The sequence below is a fragment of the Staurois parvus genome, unplaced genomic scaffold, assembly GCF_062004578.1.
Source record: "Staurois parvus isolate SC_StPar_1 unplaced genomic scaffold, SC_StPar_1.0 ptg000439l, whole genome shotgun sequence".
Classification (NCBI taxonomy): Eukaryota; Metazoa; Chordata; class Amphibia; order Anura; family Ranidae; genus Staurois; species Staurois parvus.
Window position 1 is genome coordinate 5464245 of NW_028318235.1, and position 20067 is coordinate 5484311.

Sequence of the window (20067 nt, forward strand, 5' to 3'; positions counted from 1 at the left end):
ACTGTGCTGCATGGGGGTGGCAACATCATGCTTTGGGGCTGTTTCTCCGCAAAGGGACCAGGACGACTGATCCATGTACAGGACAGAATGAATGGGGCCATGTATCGTGAGATTTTGAGTGCAAACCTCCTTCCATCAGCAAGGGTATTGAAGATGAAACATGGCTGGGTCTTCCAACATGACAATGATCCTAAACATACCGCCCGGGGAACGAAGGAGTGACTTCGTTAGAAGCATTTCAAGGTCATGGAGTGGCCTAGCCAGTCTCCAGATCTCAACCCCATAGAAAACCTTTGGAGGGAGTTGAAAGTCTGTGTTGCCCAGCGACAGCCCCAAAACATCACTGCTCTAGAGGAGATCTGCATGGAGGAATGGGCCAACATACCAGCAACAGTGGGTGCCAACCTTGTGAAGACTTACAGGAAACGTTTGACCTCTGTCATTGCCAACAAAGGATATATAACAAAGTATTGAGATGAACTTTTGATATTGACATTTTGCCAGGCTTGGTTGTTTTTGTTCGTAAGAAAAGTTTCCGTATTGCCACTCTACCCTATAGCCCAGACATATGAAGAATACAGGAGATTGTTGTCACATGTACCACACAGCCAGTACTTCCCAGATATTACTGCAGCTCCTTTAATGTTGCTTGTAGGCCTCTTGGCAGCCTCCCAGACCTCTCTGTTACAACCAAAAACGTAAATGTGTTTTACTGGGATTTTATGTGATAGACTAACACAAAGTGGAAGTTGAACCTCCACACCAGTCTCAAGTCTTTTGCTTCTAAGATTGCCCTGTATTTGTGTATTTGGCTCCATTCATCTTCCCATCAACTCTGATCAGCTTCCTTGTCCCTGCTGAAGAAAAGTATCCCCACAATATGATGCTGCCACCACCATGTTTCACGGTGGGGATGGTGTGTTCAGGGTGATGTGCAGTGTTAGTTTTCCACCAGACATAGCATTTCAATTTTGATCTCATCTGACCAGAGCACCTTCTTCTACATGTTTTCTATGTCCCCCACATAGCTTTTTGCAAACTGCAAACAGGACTTCTTATGGCTTTCTTCTTGCCACTCTTCCATAAAGGCCAGATTTGTGGAGTGCATGACTAATAGTTGGCCTGTGGACAGATTGCCCCACATGAGCTGTGGATCTCCAGAGTTACCCTGGGCCTCTTTGCTGCTTCTCTGGTTAATGCTCTCCTTGCCCGGCCTGTCCGTTTAGGTGGATGGCCATGTCTTGGTAGGTTTGCAGTTATGCCATACTCTTTCCATTTTCAGATGATGGATTGAACAGTGCTATGTGGGATATTCAAAGCTTGGGATATATTTTTTATAAACTAACCCTGCTTTAAACTCCTCCACAACTTTTTCCCTGACCTGTCTGTTGTGTTCCTTGGCCTTCATGGTGCTTTTTGTTCACCAATGTTCTCTAACATACTTCTGAAGACTTTATAGAACAGCTGTATTTATACTGAGATTAAATTACACACAGGTGGACTCTATTTACTAATTAGGTGCCTTCTGAAGGCAATTGGTTCCACTAGATTTTAGTTAGGGGTATGAGAATAAAGGGGGCTGAATACAAATACATGTCACACTTTTCAGATATTTATTTGTAAAAAAAACTTTGAAACCATTTGTCATTTTCCATATTTTTTCAAGGCACTGTATAAATACATAAGTGGCCCATATAGTGAACTTGGTGTTTTTCACTTTAAGGTCATCACAGAGGACAAGATGGCACTCTTTACATCTGGAGGAAAATACATTTTAACTCCAAATATGGAGTAAGAACTGTAAAAATGTGGAATAGACTCTCTCAAGAGGTGGTACTGTCCAGCTTAGTAGATTGTTTTAAAATAAGGACTGGGTTCTTTCTTAAATGTACATAATATAACTAGATACTAATATTTATAGGTAAAATTGATCCAGGGAACATTTGTTTGCCTTTTGGGGGATCAGGAAGGATTTTTTTCTCTGCTGGAGCAAATTGGATCATGCTTTATTGGGGGGGGGGGGGGTTTTCCACCTTCCTCTGGATCAACTGTGGGTATAGGATTGTGTATATAGGCTTGTATTTTTTTTTTCTTTTCCCTTTTATTGGTTGAACTAGATTGACCTGTGTCTTTCTTCAAGCAGACTAACTATGCAACTATGTAACATTGATGCTGTGCAAAAAATCAAATCTTATACTTAAGTTTATTCATCCACGTTGAACACACACGCAAAGGCTAAAACGAATATACACATTTATGTTGTTTGTAGAATGTAGTAAAGGTCACATCATTTGCCAGTTAAAATGTAAAATGTGATTTTCCTCATAGTTTTTGGGTCTATCTAAGTGCATTTATTGCATTTATTATTATGCTCTGATCCTTATGTCCATGCTTAGAAGTTCAGGAAGGAGTCTGTGAACAAAATTCCATATGCTGGTGCATGCAATACAGATTTCAATGATAAAAATTTGTACTAACACTCTTAGGAATAGGAGGCATAAAAGAAACATTATTTGAATGTTTGAAGTCCACAGTGTTTAAAGAATGCTACAATACAAATTGAAAATCAGTGTATGATTAGCTAGATATAATGTCCAAGATCAATTCATATACGATCAAGATTTATCCCTGTGCGCCTTTATTTTATGTAGTAAATCAGCCTTATAATCTTGTTCCTGTAGTAAGCATTAGGCTGGCCATACAATTTTCTTGTACAAATTTCCTTTAGGTTTACCAAAACCATATAATATGAGGTCAAACCTAAACACTTTCAATTTGTATGCCATGAGGCATGCCCTTGCAATACATTGTAAATGTACAAGGTATATCTAAATGAATCTGGCCATACATTATACAATTTTTTGCACAGTTTACAAATTGGATTTTGTGGAATGATAAATAGTGCAGTGAAGAGCAACTAAATTATTAAGAGAAATGAAGGACCACAGTCCTGATGAAAGCTTAACGTACTATTTCTTAAAAAGAGGAAATAAAAGGATTAGCACACTTTAGAACACAGATGTCAAACACAAGGCCTCAGGGCCAAATCCGGCCCTCCAGGCCATTTCGTGTGGCCTTAAGCTGTGGCACCCCGCTAATCTTCGCAATCAGCAGAAGAGAGGAGTACAGAACTCCTCCCCCAGATCCTGCGCTTCTCCATGCAGCCACGAATAGGCTCATCTCTGCAACCCCCCACCCCTGGCCTCAGCAGTTGGCAGCAGAGGGGAGGACAGAAATCCTTCTACAGAACTTGCACCTCTTTGCAGCTGCAGCACCCCCTTGTCTGCAGCTCGCCTGGTCTTCACATTCAGCTGGCTCCAGTCCTTGTCTGGTCCTCATCCAGACCCTGCACGTTCTGCTTCCCAGCTCTGCCTTCAGCAGGTAACGGGAGGTGTGCTGTTATGTAAGGGAGGATGGGTGCTCTGGACATCTAGTCTTACAGATACAACCGGCCCTTTGAGGGCAACCATAATACTGATGTGGCTCGCCATGAAATTGAGTTTGACACCCCTGCTTTAGAATGACACGCAGTTATTCCTTTTGTCCTTTTTCCCTAACCTAACCCACCCTACCTCTTCTCAGATGTATTCATGCTTTGATGCATCAGCTACGGCCTCTGGTGTTTGTTTACATCCAGCACTGCAAGTATTACTGTCCCACCCACCCATGTGTAGTACAGCCCCATGAACTTCTGTAAGGCTGTGTTCCAAGGCCAGAAACCTATGGACATATAGAAGTCTATGGGGCTGTAATGCGCAGGACTGGTCAGGTCTTTGAGACTACAGCTGGATGTAAATAAACACTGGAGGCTGCATCCATCAGTTTGAGGTTAGTATGCATCTGTGCAGGGAGAGGAGGGTGGGTTAGGTTAGGTCAGGAGAAAGTGGCAAAAAGTTTATATACACTTATCCATTACTTGGGGATATAATCCCCTTGTACAAATTGATACGTGGTCCATATTATTAAAGCTGGTCCATATTGTTAAAACTGAAGTTCATTCTGGTTATAGTTTTGCCTTCCCCCATTCCTCCTTTCACCCCCTCATCATCATGCTAATTTAATTTTTTAAGCAAAAAATTTCTGTTTTCATTACATACCTTATATCAGACCCAGTGCTGTCATCATTGGGCCTCTTTGCATCTTTATGCAATGCAGACAGGCCATGGCTTGTAGGAGGGGGCAAGTACAGTGCTCCTCAGCTTCCCAAAAACATCAAAGCACCCAGCCTTCGTATTCTTCCTAAGAGCCCTCAGCCTTGATGCAGTAAGTGGACTGACTCTCAGAAATTGTGATGCAAATATTAATGCTTACATGTGTTGCTGAGCTTCCTTGATTGAAAGTATTGAAATACAGTGAAAGAAAAGGCCTACCTGAACTGAACCCAAGCTTGTGGGATTCCCCCTTACTCCAACTCCTGCCTCTTCCCTTCTAATGTTTCCCTCATGCATTACCAGGCCCTAACCTCCCCCTTCCCTCTTTTATCATCATATCTCTCCACCTTCTGAAATCACTCTGCTCATCAATAATCAGTATCACTCGATATTTGCTACCTCTTATCTAGCGTCTTAGAGTTTACATCATTCTGTTATTTCTGCTATATCTGACCCAGCTTTAATGTTTGCTGATGTCAAAGCCCCTCCATGGGCATAACAATTGTTACAACCACCTTGTCTTTTCCTGAAAATCTTTGAATGAGAAAAGGGTGAGACAGGGACAGTTAGACTGGGGACAAAAGCGCTAGGTGATGGATGTGCTCCAGCCAGGAAATGAGGCGACAGTATCTTTAGCTTCTAACGCACACTTTTTGAAGCTCTTGCTTAAAGCCTATCACTGGGCAAAAATGTTTTCTCGTGCAATAGGGCTGTGCTGTGTTGTATGTGTTGTGCAACCTGAACTAATAGCTTCCTTATAATGAAGAGGGTTTTTTTTTTGTTGTTTTTTTTAACTTGGAATGTCACACAGTGACATTCTGTTCATCTTTATACACCGCAGTGTGTTACCATGTCGTGTAATGCCTTGCATTCACACTGTCCTGAATAAAAGTAGTGTATGTCCTACTTTTTTCAGCTGACACCACTGCAGTGAGGCCGTGTGAACTGAAGACATAAGACTCCAGATAGATTGCCTTGTCTGTGTGTCAGGACTGCATTGGGCTGGAGTGTCCAGCTCAACTCCTTGCATATCGTGTGATTGGGCCCTAAATGCTACCTTGTTATGAAAGACTTAAAGCGGTAGTAGACCTCAAAAAAAAAAAATGGACCCCTGCAGGTTTAGGTCATAATGTACTAGTATGCGCCGCATACTAGTACATTATGACAGATTTACCTGTACACAGAGCCCTCCAGCACAGCGCTGTCACAGATCCCCAGCACTACCATCTTAACCTGGTCTTCCTTCCAGGTTTGCATGCTCCAGCCATATGAATGGCCGGGGCCGTGAGGACGTCACTCCTGTGCGTGCATGCATGCATGAGCCTTCGGCTATGGCACGGAGCTCTGAAAGTCCGACACAATATGCCGTCCCTTCAGAGCACATGTGCCAGTGACGTCACGGCTGCATGGTTTGTGAATATCTCCTAAACAGTGCACGTTTAGGAGATATTCACTGTACCTGCAGGTAAGCCTTAATATAGGCTTACCAGTAGGTACAAGTTCTAAAGCGGACTTTACTTCCACTTTATTGTGGACCACATATATGTGAGAGATTTAATACTGAAGGATTTTCATTGGGTTTGAATAATTGACAATCTTGCAAACTATTATACTGTATGATGCTAAGATGGCAAAAAGTGGATAATAGGATGTTCCTTAGTATGCCTACAGCAATGTGACAATTCACATGGCTTCCAGCTGTTTGCGACTAAAGCAAGAGTGACATTTTTCACAGCTTCCTGCTAAAACAGAATTTGTACTTAAGCATACATATGCCACCTTTGCAAATCCATCTTGCCCTCATCTTCTCTATGCTGCAGAGGACATTCTACTTGTGTGCCAACATAGCCATCATGTTTTCTCCCCAAATTCACTGGATGATACAGGATCTCTTTTTCTTGGGATGAGTATTCTAGCCACCTCTAGGAGGTTTAAACTGACATGAGCTCTGAAGTCCTCTGCTTAGTGTTGAAGACCTGAGGATGTAGCAAACATGTTCTGCTGCAATAAAACTAAATTTGAGGACTCTTCTATGAAGAAGCTGCTGGCCGTGTTGTACTGGACCAGTAGAAGTATATAATCTGGTATCCACACATCATGTTCCCTGTACAAGCAATTTTTTAATGATTACTTACAGGTGATGTTTCAGAGCATCAATTAGACTTCTTCATCAACCAAAGGTGATGATAGACACAACGCTATCCATCACAGTTTGTCCAGCACCCTTTTATTTGAAGAGCTTTCTCAGTTTATTAAAATACGAAACCACCAGATCCTGGATCAAGAGCCACCAGTTTGCAGTATCTTCTGAAACCCTGAAATTCAGTATGTCAAGGAATTGGCCCTGGCATTTTGTGACTCAATCACTGTAGCGGCTACACCACACTCTGTGTTTACATGCACTGTTCAACCTTGCTGCCTCTGTGATGTGACGCTAGACCCCCAACTCACAGGCTGACACTGAAGACTCTTCAGAGACTGTTTACTGAGTTATTACAGCAGCATTCCCTGGGCATTTTATTATGCCACAATATTGGTAAGGACAGGCGGCCTTCACCTCAGGACTTTTTTTGTTTATGTAATGTAGCACTGGGCTTGGCTCTTTAAATGTTTGCCCAGCAGTCCTGACATAAGAACAGAAAGGACTTTTTTTTTTTCTCTCTTCTCTCCTATGATGGATAGCTGCAGGGAGAGGGGGGGCTGGGCTGTGCCCTGACTGGCTGTTGCTACAGCAAAAAGGGACCTGCGCCTAATAACCCTGGGGAAGAAGGACTTCTGATTGGCTGCCTGAGCCAGGCTGGCTACCGAATGGCTGTGGAATGTTTTTAGCCTCAACACCACTGGGAAATGCAGTGCTCTTGCTCAGTCCAAAATGTTAATAATATTCAAACCTGAATATATTTAAGAAAGTAAAAATGAGGTGTTGGCTTTCTTGGGAGAATATTTATGTGTGCACAGTTATTGGGCAACTGTTTGGCTCCATGCACACTAGTGTCTTTTTTAAGCTCATAAAACACTGGATAAAAAAAAAAAATGCTGGTAATAGCGGTATTTTCATAGCGTTTAGGAGCGTTAGCATTTTATTAGCGTTTTTACAGTACATGTAGAAAAGAGCTAGAGAAAAACGGTTAGGCGCGTTTTAGTAGCAATTTGTGTTTTTTTTTTTTCTGCTGGAAAAATGCTGCAAAAAACTCTACAAAAGCAATTTTTTGTTCCTGCTTCTAGACACTGAAGCTCAAAAAACGCTAATAGCCTAAAGCAGGGTGCATGAACACATAGGATTTGCGGGCCATGTAATTTAAGGCCTTTACTAGCTAGCCATACAGTGGAGTACTTGGATACATGTGATGGAACATTGTCCTGCATAAATATCATGGTCTTCTTGAAAGATGCAGACTTTTTCCTGTACCACTGCTTGAAGAAAGTGTCTTCTAAAACCTGATAGTAGTTTTCAGAGTTGATTTTGAGTCCATCTTCAACCGGAAAAAGGTTCAACTAGCTCATCTTTAATAATACCAGCCAATACCAGTACTCCACCTCCACCTTGCTGGCGTCTGAGATGAAATGAAGCTCTGTGCCTGTTACTGATCCAGCCAAAGGCCCATCCATCTAGTCCGCCAAGAGTCGCTCTCATATCATCAGTCCATAAAACCTTTGATAAACTCTTCAGATATTTCTTGGCCCAGTCTTGACATTTCAACCTATGTCTTGTTCAGCGGTGGTCGCATTTGAGCCTCCCTTACATTGGCCATCTCTCTGAACACTGAACATCTTGTACTTCTAGGCACTCCAATTAGGGTAATGGGTTCCTGGTATCTTCACGTTTGATTCTTCTCAAGTCTTTGGCAGTTAATTTGCGTGCGTTTTTTTTCTCAACATGTTTCTTGCAACCCTGCTGACTATTTGCAACAAAACGTTTGATGGTTCTGTGTTGGCTCCCCAATATCTTAGCAATTTCAAGAGTGCTGCATTCCTCTGAAAGACTTTTTACAATTTTTTACTTTTCAGAGTCAGTTAAATCTCCTTTTTGGCCCTATTTGTCTGAGGAAAAGAAGCTGCCTAATAATTATGCATACCTTGATATAGGGTGTTGATCTCCTTAGGCCACACCCTTCCTCATTGCACAAATACACATCACCTGATATGCCTAAATCCAATAAGAATTAAAGTTTATACAGCTTGGAGTTGGACAATATGCATAAAAATCATGATTTGGTCAAAATACCCACTTGCCTATTCATTGTGCACACAGTGTATGTGTGTATATATACAATATTGCCAAACGTATTGGAACACCCCTCCAAATCAGTCAGGCATTCCAATCACCTCCGTGGCCAGAGGTGTATAAAATCAAGCACCCTGGCATGCAGACTGCTTCTACAAACATTTGTGAAAGAATGGGTCGCTCTTAGGAGCTCAGTGAATTCAAGTGTGGTACTGTGATAGGTTGCCACCTGGACAATAATTCTATCCTTGAAATTTCCTTGCTATTAAATATTCCACAGTCAACTGTTAGTGGTATTATAACGTAGTGGAAGCGACTGGGAGCAACAGTAACTCAGCCATGAAGTGGTAGGCCACGTAAAATGACAGAGCAGGATCAGAGCATGCTGAAGAACACAGTACGCAGAAGTTGCCAACTGTCTGCAGAGTCAACATCTAAAGACCTCCAAACTTTGTGTGTCCTTCAGATTAGCACAACAACAGTGCATAGAGCACTTCATGGAATGGGTTCCTATGGCTGAGCAGCTGCATCCAAGCCTTGCATCACCAGGTGCAATGCAAAGTGTCAGATGCAGTGGTGTAAAGCACACCACCACTGGATTCTAGAGTAGTGGAGACCTGCTGTCTGGAGTGATGAATCACGCTTCTGTCTGGCAATCTGATGGACGTATCTGGGTTTAGCGGTTGCCAGGAGAACGGTACTTGCCTGGCTGCATTGTGCCAAGTGTAAAGTTTGGTGGAGGGGGAATTATGGTATGGGGTTGTTTTTCAAGGGTTGGGCTTGGCCCCTTAGTTCCAGTGAAGGGAGCTCTTAAGGCGTCAGCATACCAAGTTATTTTAGACAATTTCATGCTCCCGACTTTGTGGGAACATTTTGGGGATGGCCCCTTCCTGTTTTAACAAGACTGCGCACCAGTGTAAAAAGCAAGGTCCATAAAGACATGGATGAGGTAGTTTGGGATGGATGAACTTGACTGGTCTGAGTCCTGACCTCAACCTGATAGAACACCTTTGGGATGAATTGGACGAGAAGGCCTGGCTCGCAGTCTCCGCTCTGACATCAGTGTCTGACCTCACAAATGCGCTTCTGGAAGAATTATCAAACCTTCCTATAGACACATTCCTAAACCTTGTGGACAGCCTTGCCAGAAGAGTTGAAGATGTCATAGCTGCAAAGGGTGGGCCAACTCAACATTGAACCCTACACGTGTGTGTATGTATATATAATAGAGAACAGATAAGTAAAAAAAAAAAAACTATTTACGCTGTTTTTTCGGGGACATGGGATCCATTCTACATGTAGGACACCTTAAAATAGTCCCAAAAAAGTGCCTACTGGAAACGCCTATAGTGTTTTTTTTTTTTTTAATAAATTGCAAAGATTTCAAAAAGAACTTTTCACGTTGTCATTATGGGGTATTGTTTGTAGAATGTTGAGGAAAAAAGTTAATTTACTCCATTTAGGGATAAGGCTGTAACATAACATGTGGAAAAAGTTAAACGCTGTGAATACTTTCTGGATGTGCTGTGTTTGTGTGTGTGTGCTTGTGTGTGTATGTGTGCTGCAACTGCATCACATGCAAAACTGTGTGCAGGGACAAGGCTTTGGGCTACTGCTGTGCTGAGCATTACTATCTGCAGTGAGGGAAGAGCACCTGTACCTCCATTCCAGTTTGTTCCAGTTGCTCACAGTGACCACATGTTCTAGCTACCTGACAAAGCTAGTCCATGTTTTTTTGTACCAGTTGTTTTCTAGACAGATGTGGTGAATGAACAGTGATGCCCTGTGAATTCTGTCACTTTACAAGGTGCCTACCTTGCTGTATTGTAAACTGCTATCCTTTTCTTTCCTTGCTGTTAAATAAAGCCCATTTGAACCTTCAAGGTCTGTGTCAGTGTTCTCAGGTCCAGGAAAGGGGCAGGTCATCACAAGTGCAGGGCAGAAGTGAGCCAGTACAATTCAGCAGCCCCTTCAGGGTGAGTGCTACAGGTGTTTCCAGCAGGCACATTTTGGGACTATTTTAAGGTTTCCTACATGTAGAATGGATCCCATGTCCCCCAATAAACACTGGCAGAAAATAGTATTTTTTTTTTTTACTTATCTTTTCTCTATTATTTCTTTGGGGGAAATAGCTCCTTGTGTGTTTATCCTTATGACTGTTTGCCTTTTGCCAAAGTTGTTCTTGGAAATAATTCATTATGTTACTACAGTTTTATCAGTGCTAGCTAACTCTGCGCTTGTAAAGCCACTAAGGTGGTGGCGGCTATAAATACACAGGAGAATGGATCCTTTGTCCTGCAATGAACTAGTAGAGAGATTTTTCTAAAGTCCAGGGGCTACCTTGTAGACTTTAGAGGGAAAACATGTATGCATTAATGTATGCAAGAACCTATATGATATGATAAAGGCAGAAATAATCGTTTGGCTGTGCTGCCTTGCTCATTTAACAGTGCTTCTAGTAATACCATTACTTGCAATACCAAGTAAATAAGTATAACCCTTTATTCTTATGTTCCTAAGGTATGGAATATGCCCTGAAAATATACTGCTTTATGGACAGAGTATTGGCACTGTACCAACAGTGGACTTGGCATCTCGTTATGAATGTGCAGCTGTCATCTTACACTCCCCGCTGACCTCTGGGATGAGAGTCGCATTTCCAGACACTAAGAAAACGTACTGTTTTGATGCATTTCCCAAGTAAGTGTCTCACAAAGTCATCTTAATGATATGGTTTATAGTCCTCTTAAGGTGGAGCAATGGCAAAATAAAATATAAGATGCAGTCTGTCAAAAGCATTAAAACAGCAATCATTGTTTTTCTGAGTCCCCCAGTAACCTAGCTGTGTTACCTGTTGGTCCTGTCAGTGAAACTGACCATACATGGATTCCTCCACCCACACAATATAGCTGTCCCCATCAGTCTCGGCTGAATCTGATTAGATGCAGTTGCTGTTCATAGGAACATTTTCCAGTAAGCTCTTCGACTAAAGTTGATCAAATTATCAACTTTTGACAAAGGAAGCATGGCCACATGTTGAGCCAATTTCAGCCAGTTTCTAAGGAATTGTCAGAGATTCGCACAGTGTATGGCAAAGAGCAAAGAGCACCGGCAGTGGACCTGAGAAGTGGAGGATCAGGGCTGCTTTGTGTAAAACCATTGCACAGAGCAGGTATGTATACCATGTTTGTTATTTTAAAAAAATTCCTTTACAATAGCTTTAAGCCTGTTATTTTTCAACTTACGCTGGGGTGCGTACAAAGGTCAGATTTTACTCATTTAGCTAAAACCTTTATCCCAAAAGGAAATAAAATGTTTCTGTAACTACTTAAAGTATTACCTGGGCTTTATTTTGTTTGTCACCTATGTAAGTCCATCTAAAACTACTAGTCCTTCTAACATTACCTTCTTGATAGGTTAATAATGCTGTTGGTCAAAAATGGCTACATTGCTCCTTCCACACTAAAGCAGGTAGAATATTACTGGTTGAGTCTCCAGGTGAAAATAAAGGTTCCCCACCCTCAAAAGAATAATGCAGCCAATTTAAGGATTATTAAACTGCAATATATTTTGTAATATTTTAGTCGTACAATACAGGACACAGTCTGGCGTATTCATAGACCCAAGTCTTCACTAATTCTTCTTCCCAATGAAGGGGCACCCTCACACCTAAGACTGGAGGGATGTCTTGTTAGAATTTGCTTCTCTCTGGGTCACAGACATCCCAGACCTGTGAGTTCAGTCAGCAGTTTCAAAGGGATATGAAGTATCAAAACTCCATCTCCTCACCGCTTTCTTCTCTCAATTTAACCAAACTCTACCCAAGGATAGTCAGATTTTCAGAAAGCCCCAAACTACCTTGTCCAAGAAGTTGGTGTGGCAGATTCTATGCAAGGCAGGTTCAAAGGATTCTATTCAAATCTAATTCCAAAATTTCACATTGAATCTGCAAGGTCAGATATTGCCTTTCTAAAACTTGGGGGATATTTGGTGTCCTTAGACATCCATGATGCCTATCTGCATATTCCTATATATCCACCTCTATGCTTTGTAGTAGGAGACAATCACTTCCAGTTTGTTGCACTACCATTTGGCCTAACCACTGCCTCCAAACAAGTTACCTCTGTTTTTGCCCAGGACCAAGGATCCTTTAGCACTGGCACTGGATGCCATGCTGATTCCATGGCTTCAGTTCAGGCTAATCTATGCTTTCCATCTATTGCAAATTCTACCTGCCCTGCTCCACAAAACACAAAATAAGAAGCTGGTGATTCTCATTGCACCAAACTGGCCCAGAAGAACCTGGTAACACAGACATACTCTTCGAGATGACCCCTCACCTCTCCTCAACATGCTAAACCTGTTGTCTCAGGACCATCTATCCCATTCTGGTTTTTAGTCACGAGCTTTAATGGCTTGGCTGTTGAAGACCAGGTCTTAAGGGACAGAGGGGTCTCTGATTCTGTCATTTCTAATTTGCTAAAAGCAAGAAAAGCCACTTCCAGAAAGTTTTATTTGGGTGTATTTCTATGCCTGGTATGAGCAGGTTGTATTCATTCCTACAATCAGACTAGAACTTGGCCTTATGCACTCTGAAAGGGCAGGTTTTGACCTTGTTCATTCTTTTTCAAAAGCCTGTGGCCTCGCTGTCCCTTGTCATAACCATTAATCAAGGTGTAGCTCCAATCAGTCTCCCTTACAGTACCTCGTGCTTCCTAGGGACCTCAATCTGGTTCTCTCTGCCCTCCAGAAACTGTCCCTTGAACCCTTCAGGGAAATCCCCTTAGATGATCTCTCTGGCAAAGTGGCCTAGCTGGTTGCTATTATGACTATCAGACATGTCTCTAAATCAGCATCTCTCTCTTCTAAGGAGCCTTTCCTTATTCTTCGCAAAGACAACGTAGTCTTAAATTAATATATCAGTCAACCACACCACAGGGATTTATAATCAGCGCAGCAGCTGTCTTAAAAGAAAGTATGTGAAACTCTGTTACCCTAAACGACTAACAATAGTAGCACTAGCTCTGATTATCTCCTAACCAATTATATAAATTATTGTGTGGAAGTGTCAAAAAAGTAATATACTCAAGACCATCTTTACTTCCTAAAGTGGTATCAGTCTTCCACCTCAAAGAAAACATAGTCTTGGCTTCCTGGTGCCCTGCTTCCAAGCACCAAAGGAAATTGCTGTTCACTGCCTAGGCGTAGTCTGAGCTATCAGTCTAACTTCAAGCAACAGCTTCTATCAAGAAGATGTACCCTCTGTTCTTCCTATCCTTAGAACCATATAAGGGACATCCTACTTCCAAGTTCACCACCGCTAGATGGATAAGACAGAGCTTATGCTATAAAGGAAAAAGCTACTTTTGCCCTTTTACTGCTCATGCCAACAGGTTGGTGGGTGTTTCTTGGGCATTCCCGCGCCAGACCTCTGTTGCCCAGCTTTGTAAGGTAGATGTCCAATCGTCTGTGAATGAAGCATTCAGCCGCAAGGTTCTTGCTGCAGCACTCTGAAGTTGGGTCGGTTGGTTTACCCATTTTTGTTGTTGGCACAGTTCTGTTTGCCTAGTTGTTGCCCACCCTTCTCATTCATTGCTTGGGGTATCCCACGGTCTATGGATACTCAGCCTGTGTCCTGTACTATGTAATTAAGGTAAGGAGTTTTGACTTGTCTGTAAATTCCATATCTTGAAGTAAAGTACAGGCCACCCTCTCTTCTATTCTTGAGTTACTTTACATTGCTTGATACAGAACTGAGGACTTACAGAGTAGAGTGGGGTTATAAGAGGGACGACCAGGGGGAATGTCCTTTAAAAGCTTTAAAGTGTCCAATCACCACAACTTAACATCCTCTAACCCAGGGTCTATGAATACTCGGGGTATCCCTTCCACAATGTATTTGTGTTCTGACAACGGAGAGCGCTGGAGCCTTCCCTGCTGGCAGAACACAATGATTAGTGTTGTCAGTTATAGTTGGTGGCAATAAAGCGGTAGTAAACCACAGCTTGAAGAACTTACCTTAAAACAAAACCCTCCAGCGACGCACTGTCCTCGCTACAGAGGCTTCCATCTTCACCCAGTCTTCCTTCCGAGGCTCACGAGTTTCAGCCGTTTGGCCAGGCCGCAATGATGTCACTCTCGTGCTTGCGCACTGGAGTCTCGGGCCACGGCACAGTGCTCTGAAGGAACAACATGGGTATACATTCCTTCAGAGCGCAAATGCGCCAGCTGTCAAAAAGCGCAAATATCTCCTAAACGGTGCAGGAGATATTCATTTGTACAGATATAAAAGTGGGTTTACTTCCACTTGTGTTCAACCATGGTGCCCATACATGTATCGAAATTATGAACCAGCCAAATCTTGATCAATGGCCAGCTTAATCCATTTATGTATCTCATGAAGCCTGACTGTAAAACTCCCAGGATGCTGCTAAGGACATTGCTAAGAGAGGCTCAGCTCCTACTGCTCACCTTCACCACTGCAGGAGTTAGCTCTCAACAGTGAGCTCAGAGCTACTGCATCAGAGGAGAGAAAGCATATGTGAGCGGTTTTGAATTGGAGAAAGAGCTCACTTTTGTGATGGAAGTGGTGAGCAGCAATGACTAGGCGTTAATAGCAACATCCTGGGGGTTTTCCAGTTAGGCTTCATGTAAACAAAGGATGTGCCAAGAGCGCATGCCCTGCATGCTTCTGTCCCATTTACAGGCACGGTAGGGAGCTTTCCAATCGTGACAGCCAATCAAAGCAATCACCTGACCCTAAACCCCACCCCACTTCCCAGTGTCAGACACATGGCCAGGAGGCGAAGGGGTTAACAGAATGCATAGAAAATCAGGTTGTTTTTTTTTGGGGGGGGGGGGAGGGTTCATAGTCTGACACAATCCAGCATGGTGATGCTGATGTGGTTGTATGAGGGTCTGTAAAACTATTCTATAGTGGCCCAGAAGTTATCACTTAACTTGTGTGATCATTATTAGTGAGGGTAAGTGCATACTGGGTTCTCTTTTACCATTAATCACAATTTGGCTCGATTATAGAGTGTGATATTCAAACTGTTGTCCTGGCGATGTCCCCTGGCAATAGGTTGCATGTCCTTACCGCTCTAAAAGTAAAGAACCTCTTAAGCAATGTAGGATTAAACTGCTTTTCTTTTACAAAGAATTTTATTATAGAATAGGTGACAGCAGAGAATCAGTCGAAAACAGATGCATTAACCTACAGGAATAAAACATACAAGGTATTCGATGAGTGAATATGTACTGATGCAAAGACATGAGAATAAACTGCGTACAGAGGTGCCAGACATATATAAAAAAAACAATAAGTTGCAAAAATGGTAGACATTTAGAGATCAATGACATAATAAACTCTAAGGAAAAATTGTCAGTATATCAGCATACAGAAGGCATGGAAGATGGGAGATGGAGCCTCTCTGAATGCGGATACATACTCCACATGCAGGGCTCTTGAAGGAGTCCAGCATATGGATATAGTACTGCTGGTACGGCACTCAAAGCAAAAATCACAATCAGCACAAATAGCATAAAAACAGACTAAACAAAAGGAAAGAGAGGAACGAAGAGAAAGAAGACAAGACAAAAAAAAGGGCTCCAGGGGGACCGCAGTAGAAAAAAAAAAGAAAAATAAACTGATATGTAAATTTTATATCGACAAAAGGGACTGGTCGAATCTCGACGGTTGAGCTATATCAAGCCAGGGACGCCATGTCTGCAGAAATTTTGTGTGGGTGTCTAACAGTATAGCTGTCAGCTTTTCGTTAACCATTATAAAGTTCATCCGGTTTTTGACAGCCTCGCAGCTGAGGAGGGGAGTCTTCCAAGCCCTTGCGATCGTCAGCTTGGTGGCCATGAATAGGTGCGATGCCAGCTGCCGTTCAGGACGAAGTAGGCCCACTAATGGTTTAAATAAAAGCGCTTCATACGGGTTGTGCTTAATGTCTGTGTGAAGAGAAGGGCATAAACTCTGATCCACAGTCTGCACACCTTGGGGCAAGTCCACCAAATATAGACCATAGTGCCCATTTGATGACAACCCTGAAAGCAAGTCGAGGAGTATGTGGGGATAAAACGAGCCAGACAAGCAGGCGTGTAGTACCATCTATAAAGAACCTTATAGACATTTTCTAGAATAATAACATTCCTAGAACATTTAGATAATGCTTGGGTCATGGTCCGCCAATCCTGCTGATCTAGAGTGCCCCCGAGTTCCGACTGCCAACACTGATGATAAGAACGGACCAGAGGAGTTCTATAAGAAATATTGGAGGAGTAGACCAGGGAGATTAAGCCCAGAGCATGGGGTCTATGTCTACATTAACCTTCAAAGGGGGTCAACCTGTAGGGACCCGAATGTGCCTGTATTAATGTATTGATAAAGTGGCGAAGTTGAAGGTAGCCAAAATGTTCCTGCAATGGGATATCGTAAGAAGAGCGCAGAGTTTCAAAGGTGAATATCCGAGTGGGAGAGAGCATGGAATGTACATCATGGAAACCATTTGCTTGCCACCAAGTAAACTGTCCAGGATTGTCACGACCTGGGGGGAATAATGGGTTATGCAGCAGACGTAGTAACAGTAAATGGGCAGAAATGAGGACAGCGGAATATTTAATAGAATACCAAAGACGAAGCGTTAGCGTCAGCGTCTGACTAAGGGATGAAGGTTGATGAGTAGAAGGAAGCCACGGCAAAGAAGAGAGTGGTATCGGGTGGGAGTCCATCAAATCTACAGTAGCCCACAAGGGAAAATGGTGAGATGCATGGAGATGAGCTAAGGGGGCAATATTGGCCGCCAGGTAGTAGGACTGAAGATTTGGGACAGACAATCCACCCTTGGTCTTACGAGCAAATAAGATTTGTTTACTGATTCTGGGTCAAGAGGATCTCCAAATGAAAGACAGGAGTTTTTGCTGATGAATATGCAATATATGTGAGGGAACAGGGACTGGTAAAACTCGAAACACGTACAATAATTTAGGCAGATAAGTCATGCGGATCGCATTGATTCTACCAAACCACGAAAGCAGATAGTGAGACCAGGAGGACAACATCTCTGTCAAATCATTAAAGACAGCAGGGAAATTAGCCTGGTAAAGTCCGTCGTAAGTCAGAGTGAGCTTGATTCCTAAATACGGCAGGGCCGAGAGCCATTGAAAAGGGAACGAATGTTTCAGAGTCGCCAAGAGTGATGGTGAGAGGGTAATTGACATAGCCTTGGATTTGGCAGGGTTGACATGGAGGCCTGAGAGAACTGCAAAGGAATCCAAAACCGCAGGTAAGTTTGGCAAAGTAACCCCCGGGTTCGTAACCGACAGCGAACAGAGATAACTTATGTTGGGAACCAGCTACATCTATTCCCTTAATATCAGGATGTGCTTCTGCCAAAGGTCCCAAAGCCAAGATAAATAGTATGGGAGAAAGTGGGCAACCTTGTCTAGTTCCCCGCCAATCGGGAACGTTAAGGACTCAAAACCATAATATTTGAGTTTGGCTTGAGGTGACATATATAGCGAAGAAATCCAACGCAAGAACGAGGGACCAAAGCCAAAACGGTGAAGAACCGACATGAGATAAGGCCAGGACAGCGTGTCAAAGGCCTTGTTGATATCTAGAGATAGAAGCATCATATCAATTTTGCGAGTATAGGCCAAATGTTGTAACTGTAAAATACGTCTGATGGCATCTCAGGCTTGTTTGTGGGGGAAGAAACCCACCTGGTCCTTCTTAATCAGACGAGAAAGGAAATAATTCAGATGAGTGGCTAACATCTTGGTGAGGTTTTTCATGTCAATGTTAATAAGAGAAATTGGCCTGTAATTTGCCCAAGAGGAATGATCTCGATCCGGTTTTGGGATCATAACCACATTAGCAGTCAGAGAGTCAAGGGAAAAGTTCGAACCTCCCTTCACCGCATTGAACATAGCGGCAAGGTGAGGGGCAAGCACATCAGCCAATTTCTTGTAATATAAAGCTGTGTATCCAACTGGACCTGGACGTTTGCACATCTTCAGATCTGCAATGCATTGCAGAACTTCCGATATTTGAATATCACGATCCATCAGGTCCTTATGAGCCTGAGTCAAAGTAGGCAAGGACAAGTGGGACAAAAAGTCAGAGATAGACTGGGGATCAGCCCATTTAGGATCCGTATAAAGTCTGGCAAGTCGATGCCGGAACTCCCCCAATACTGCTACAGGATTACTTGTAAGAACATTCTGACGAGTGCGTAGAGAAATCGGTTTTGGGAGATGCGCGAAAGAGCTCAATCTACGTGCTAACATGGAATCTGGTTTATTTGCTTTACTATACCACTTCTGGCGTGTCCAGCGCGGATGCAGAGGTTTGTCTCTGCAGGCTCTATTCTCAGCATCTTCCAATTTATCTTTTAAAGTGTCCAGCTCAGCATGCAGATCATCCACCCCCTGTTCATGACCCTCCAAGACTGTAGTCGCTAGATCCATACGTTGTTCTAGTTGATGGGCACGGTGACCCAATTCTTTTAGGCCTTTTACCAGATCAGAAGATAATTTACGAGAGGCAACTGTAATCTCTTCACGCACTATGACGCAGAATTTGTGTAACAAGGCTTCAGGGTTTTGTTCAATGGGGACGGTCAGTCCCGGTGGGAATTGCTGCTATCGCCATCCGACTGTGGATCCCCTGTAAGCTGCGTGATGTCATCAGGCTCTGGGGGGCTGGGCATTATCTTGCCAGTGTGGCTATGCGGAGGAGATTGCTGCTGGGCCCGGTGTTTGGGTTTGTTGCGTGGGGTACGATGTATTTTTAGGTAAAGCCCAGGTATTTCACAAGCACCTTCAACCGGTTGAAATTATACGCCCGATTGCCGAGGTATGTGTTCCAGTGGCACGGCGCAGGGAGATCAAATGGTCATCTTCCCTTGTGACGCGTGCGTGCCCCCCAACGAGGTTGCTTTTACATAAGATCCATTGCTGCGGAACACTTCGTGCGTCCCGCCATAACCATTTAATTGTAGCAAAGATTATCACAATGGAGAGGGAGGAGTAGATATAGGCTGCAGTTGTAGCTGTAACAATACCTTCCTTAGGGTGATGAAGACCCAGGCAGAGCAGTCATAAGCCTCAGAAATACAGCGACAGGTGGAGCGCGTGGGTCCACGAAAGGTCAGGCGGACGGTGGTGATGAAGACCCGCAAGAGAGGACATGGGCTTCTGGTTCACTCCTTACGGAAAGGAGACTGATGGGGTAGGCTTCCAGACCTGTCGGGGGCATCTCTTCCACTTCAGAGGGCTTCCAGGCCCTATTGGAAAATGTGCAGGCCTGATGCGGTCCCTGGAACCGATATAGAGGTCAAGGATTCACACATAGACCGCCCCAGCAGCCGACCTGATAGCAGGGGCGGCGGCCCGTTCTGGCCGTGAAAGCAGGAAAGACCGCAGCTTCACAGGCCGCGTAGGCCGCAATTTTTGGAGCTCCGGAGGGGGGACTAAAACGCCCAGCACCCCTCCTCAGGTGTCAAACAGAGGCCACAGGACCTCCGGTGACTGACTATATCCCGCTGCTGCCCTGATGGCAGCGAATTAAGTTGCAGGGTGCCGGAGCTCGGGATTAAGCATCTGCTCTGATCGCCATCTTGGACACTCCCCCCGATTAAACTGCCTTTCATCCAGCTTCATTGTGTGGCCATGTCTCTT

General features: G+C 43.5%; 1 protein-coding gene across 1 annotated transcript in view; it reads left to right on the top strand.

Moving 5' to 3' along the window:
* Positions 1 to 20067, top strand: part of LOC149454055 (alpha/beta hydrolase domain-containing protein 17A) — a 52252-nt gene that overhangs the window by 25020 nt on the left and 7165 nt on the right. Inside the window, exon 4 of the mRNA XM_089687902.1 lies at positions 10897 to 11076. Within this exon, the coding sequence (XP_089544028.1) occupies positions 10897 to 11076 (180 nt within the window). The remainder of the gene's footprint in view (positions 1 to 10896; positions 11077 to 20067) is intronic.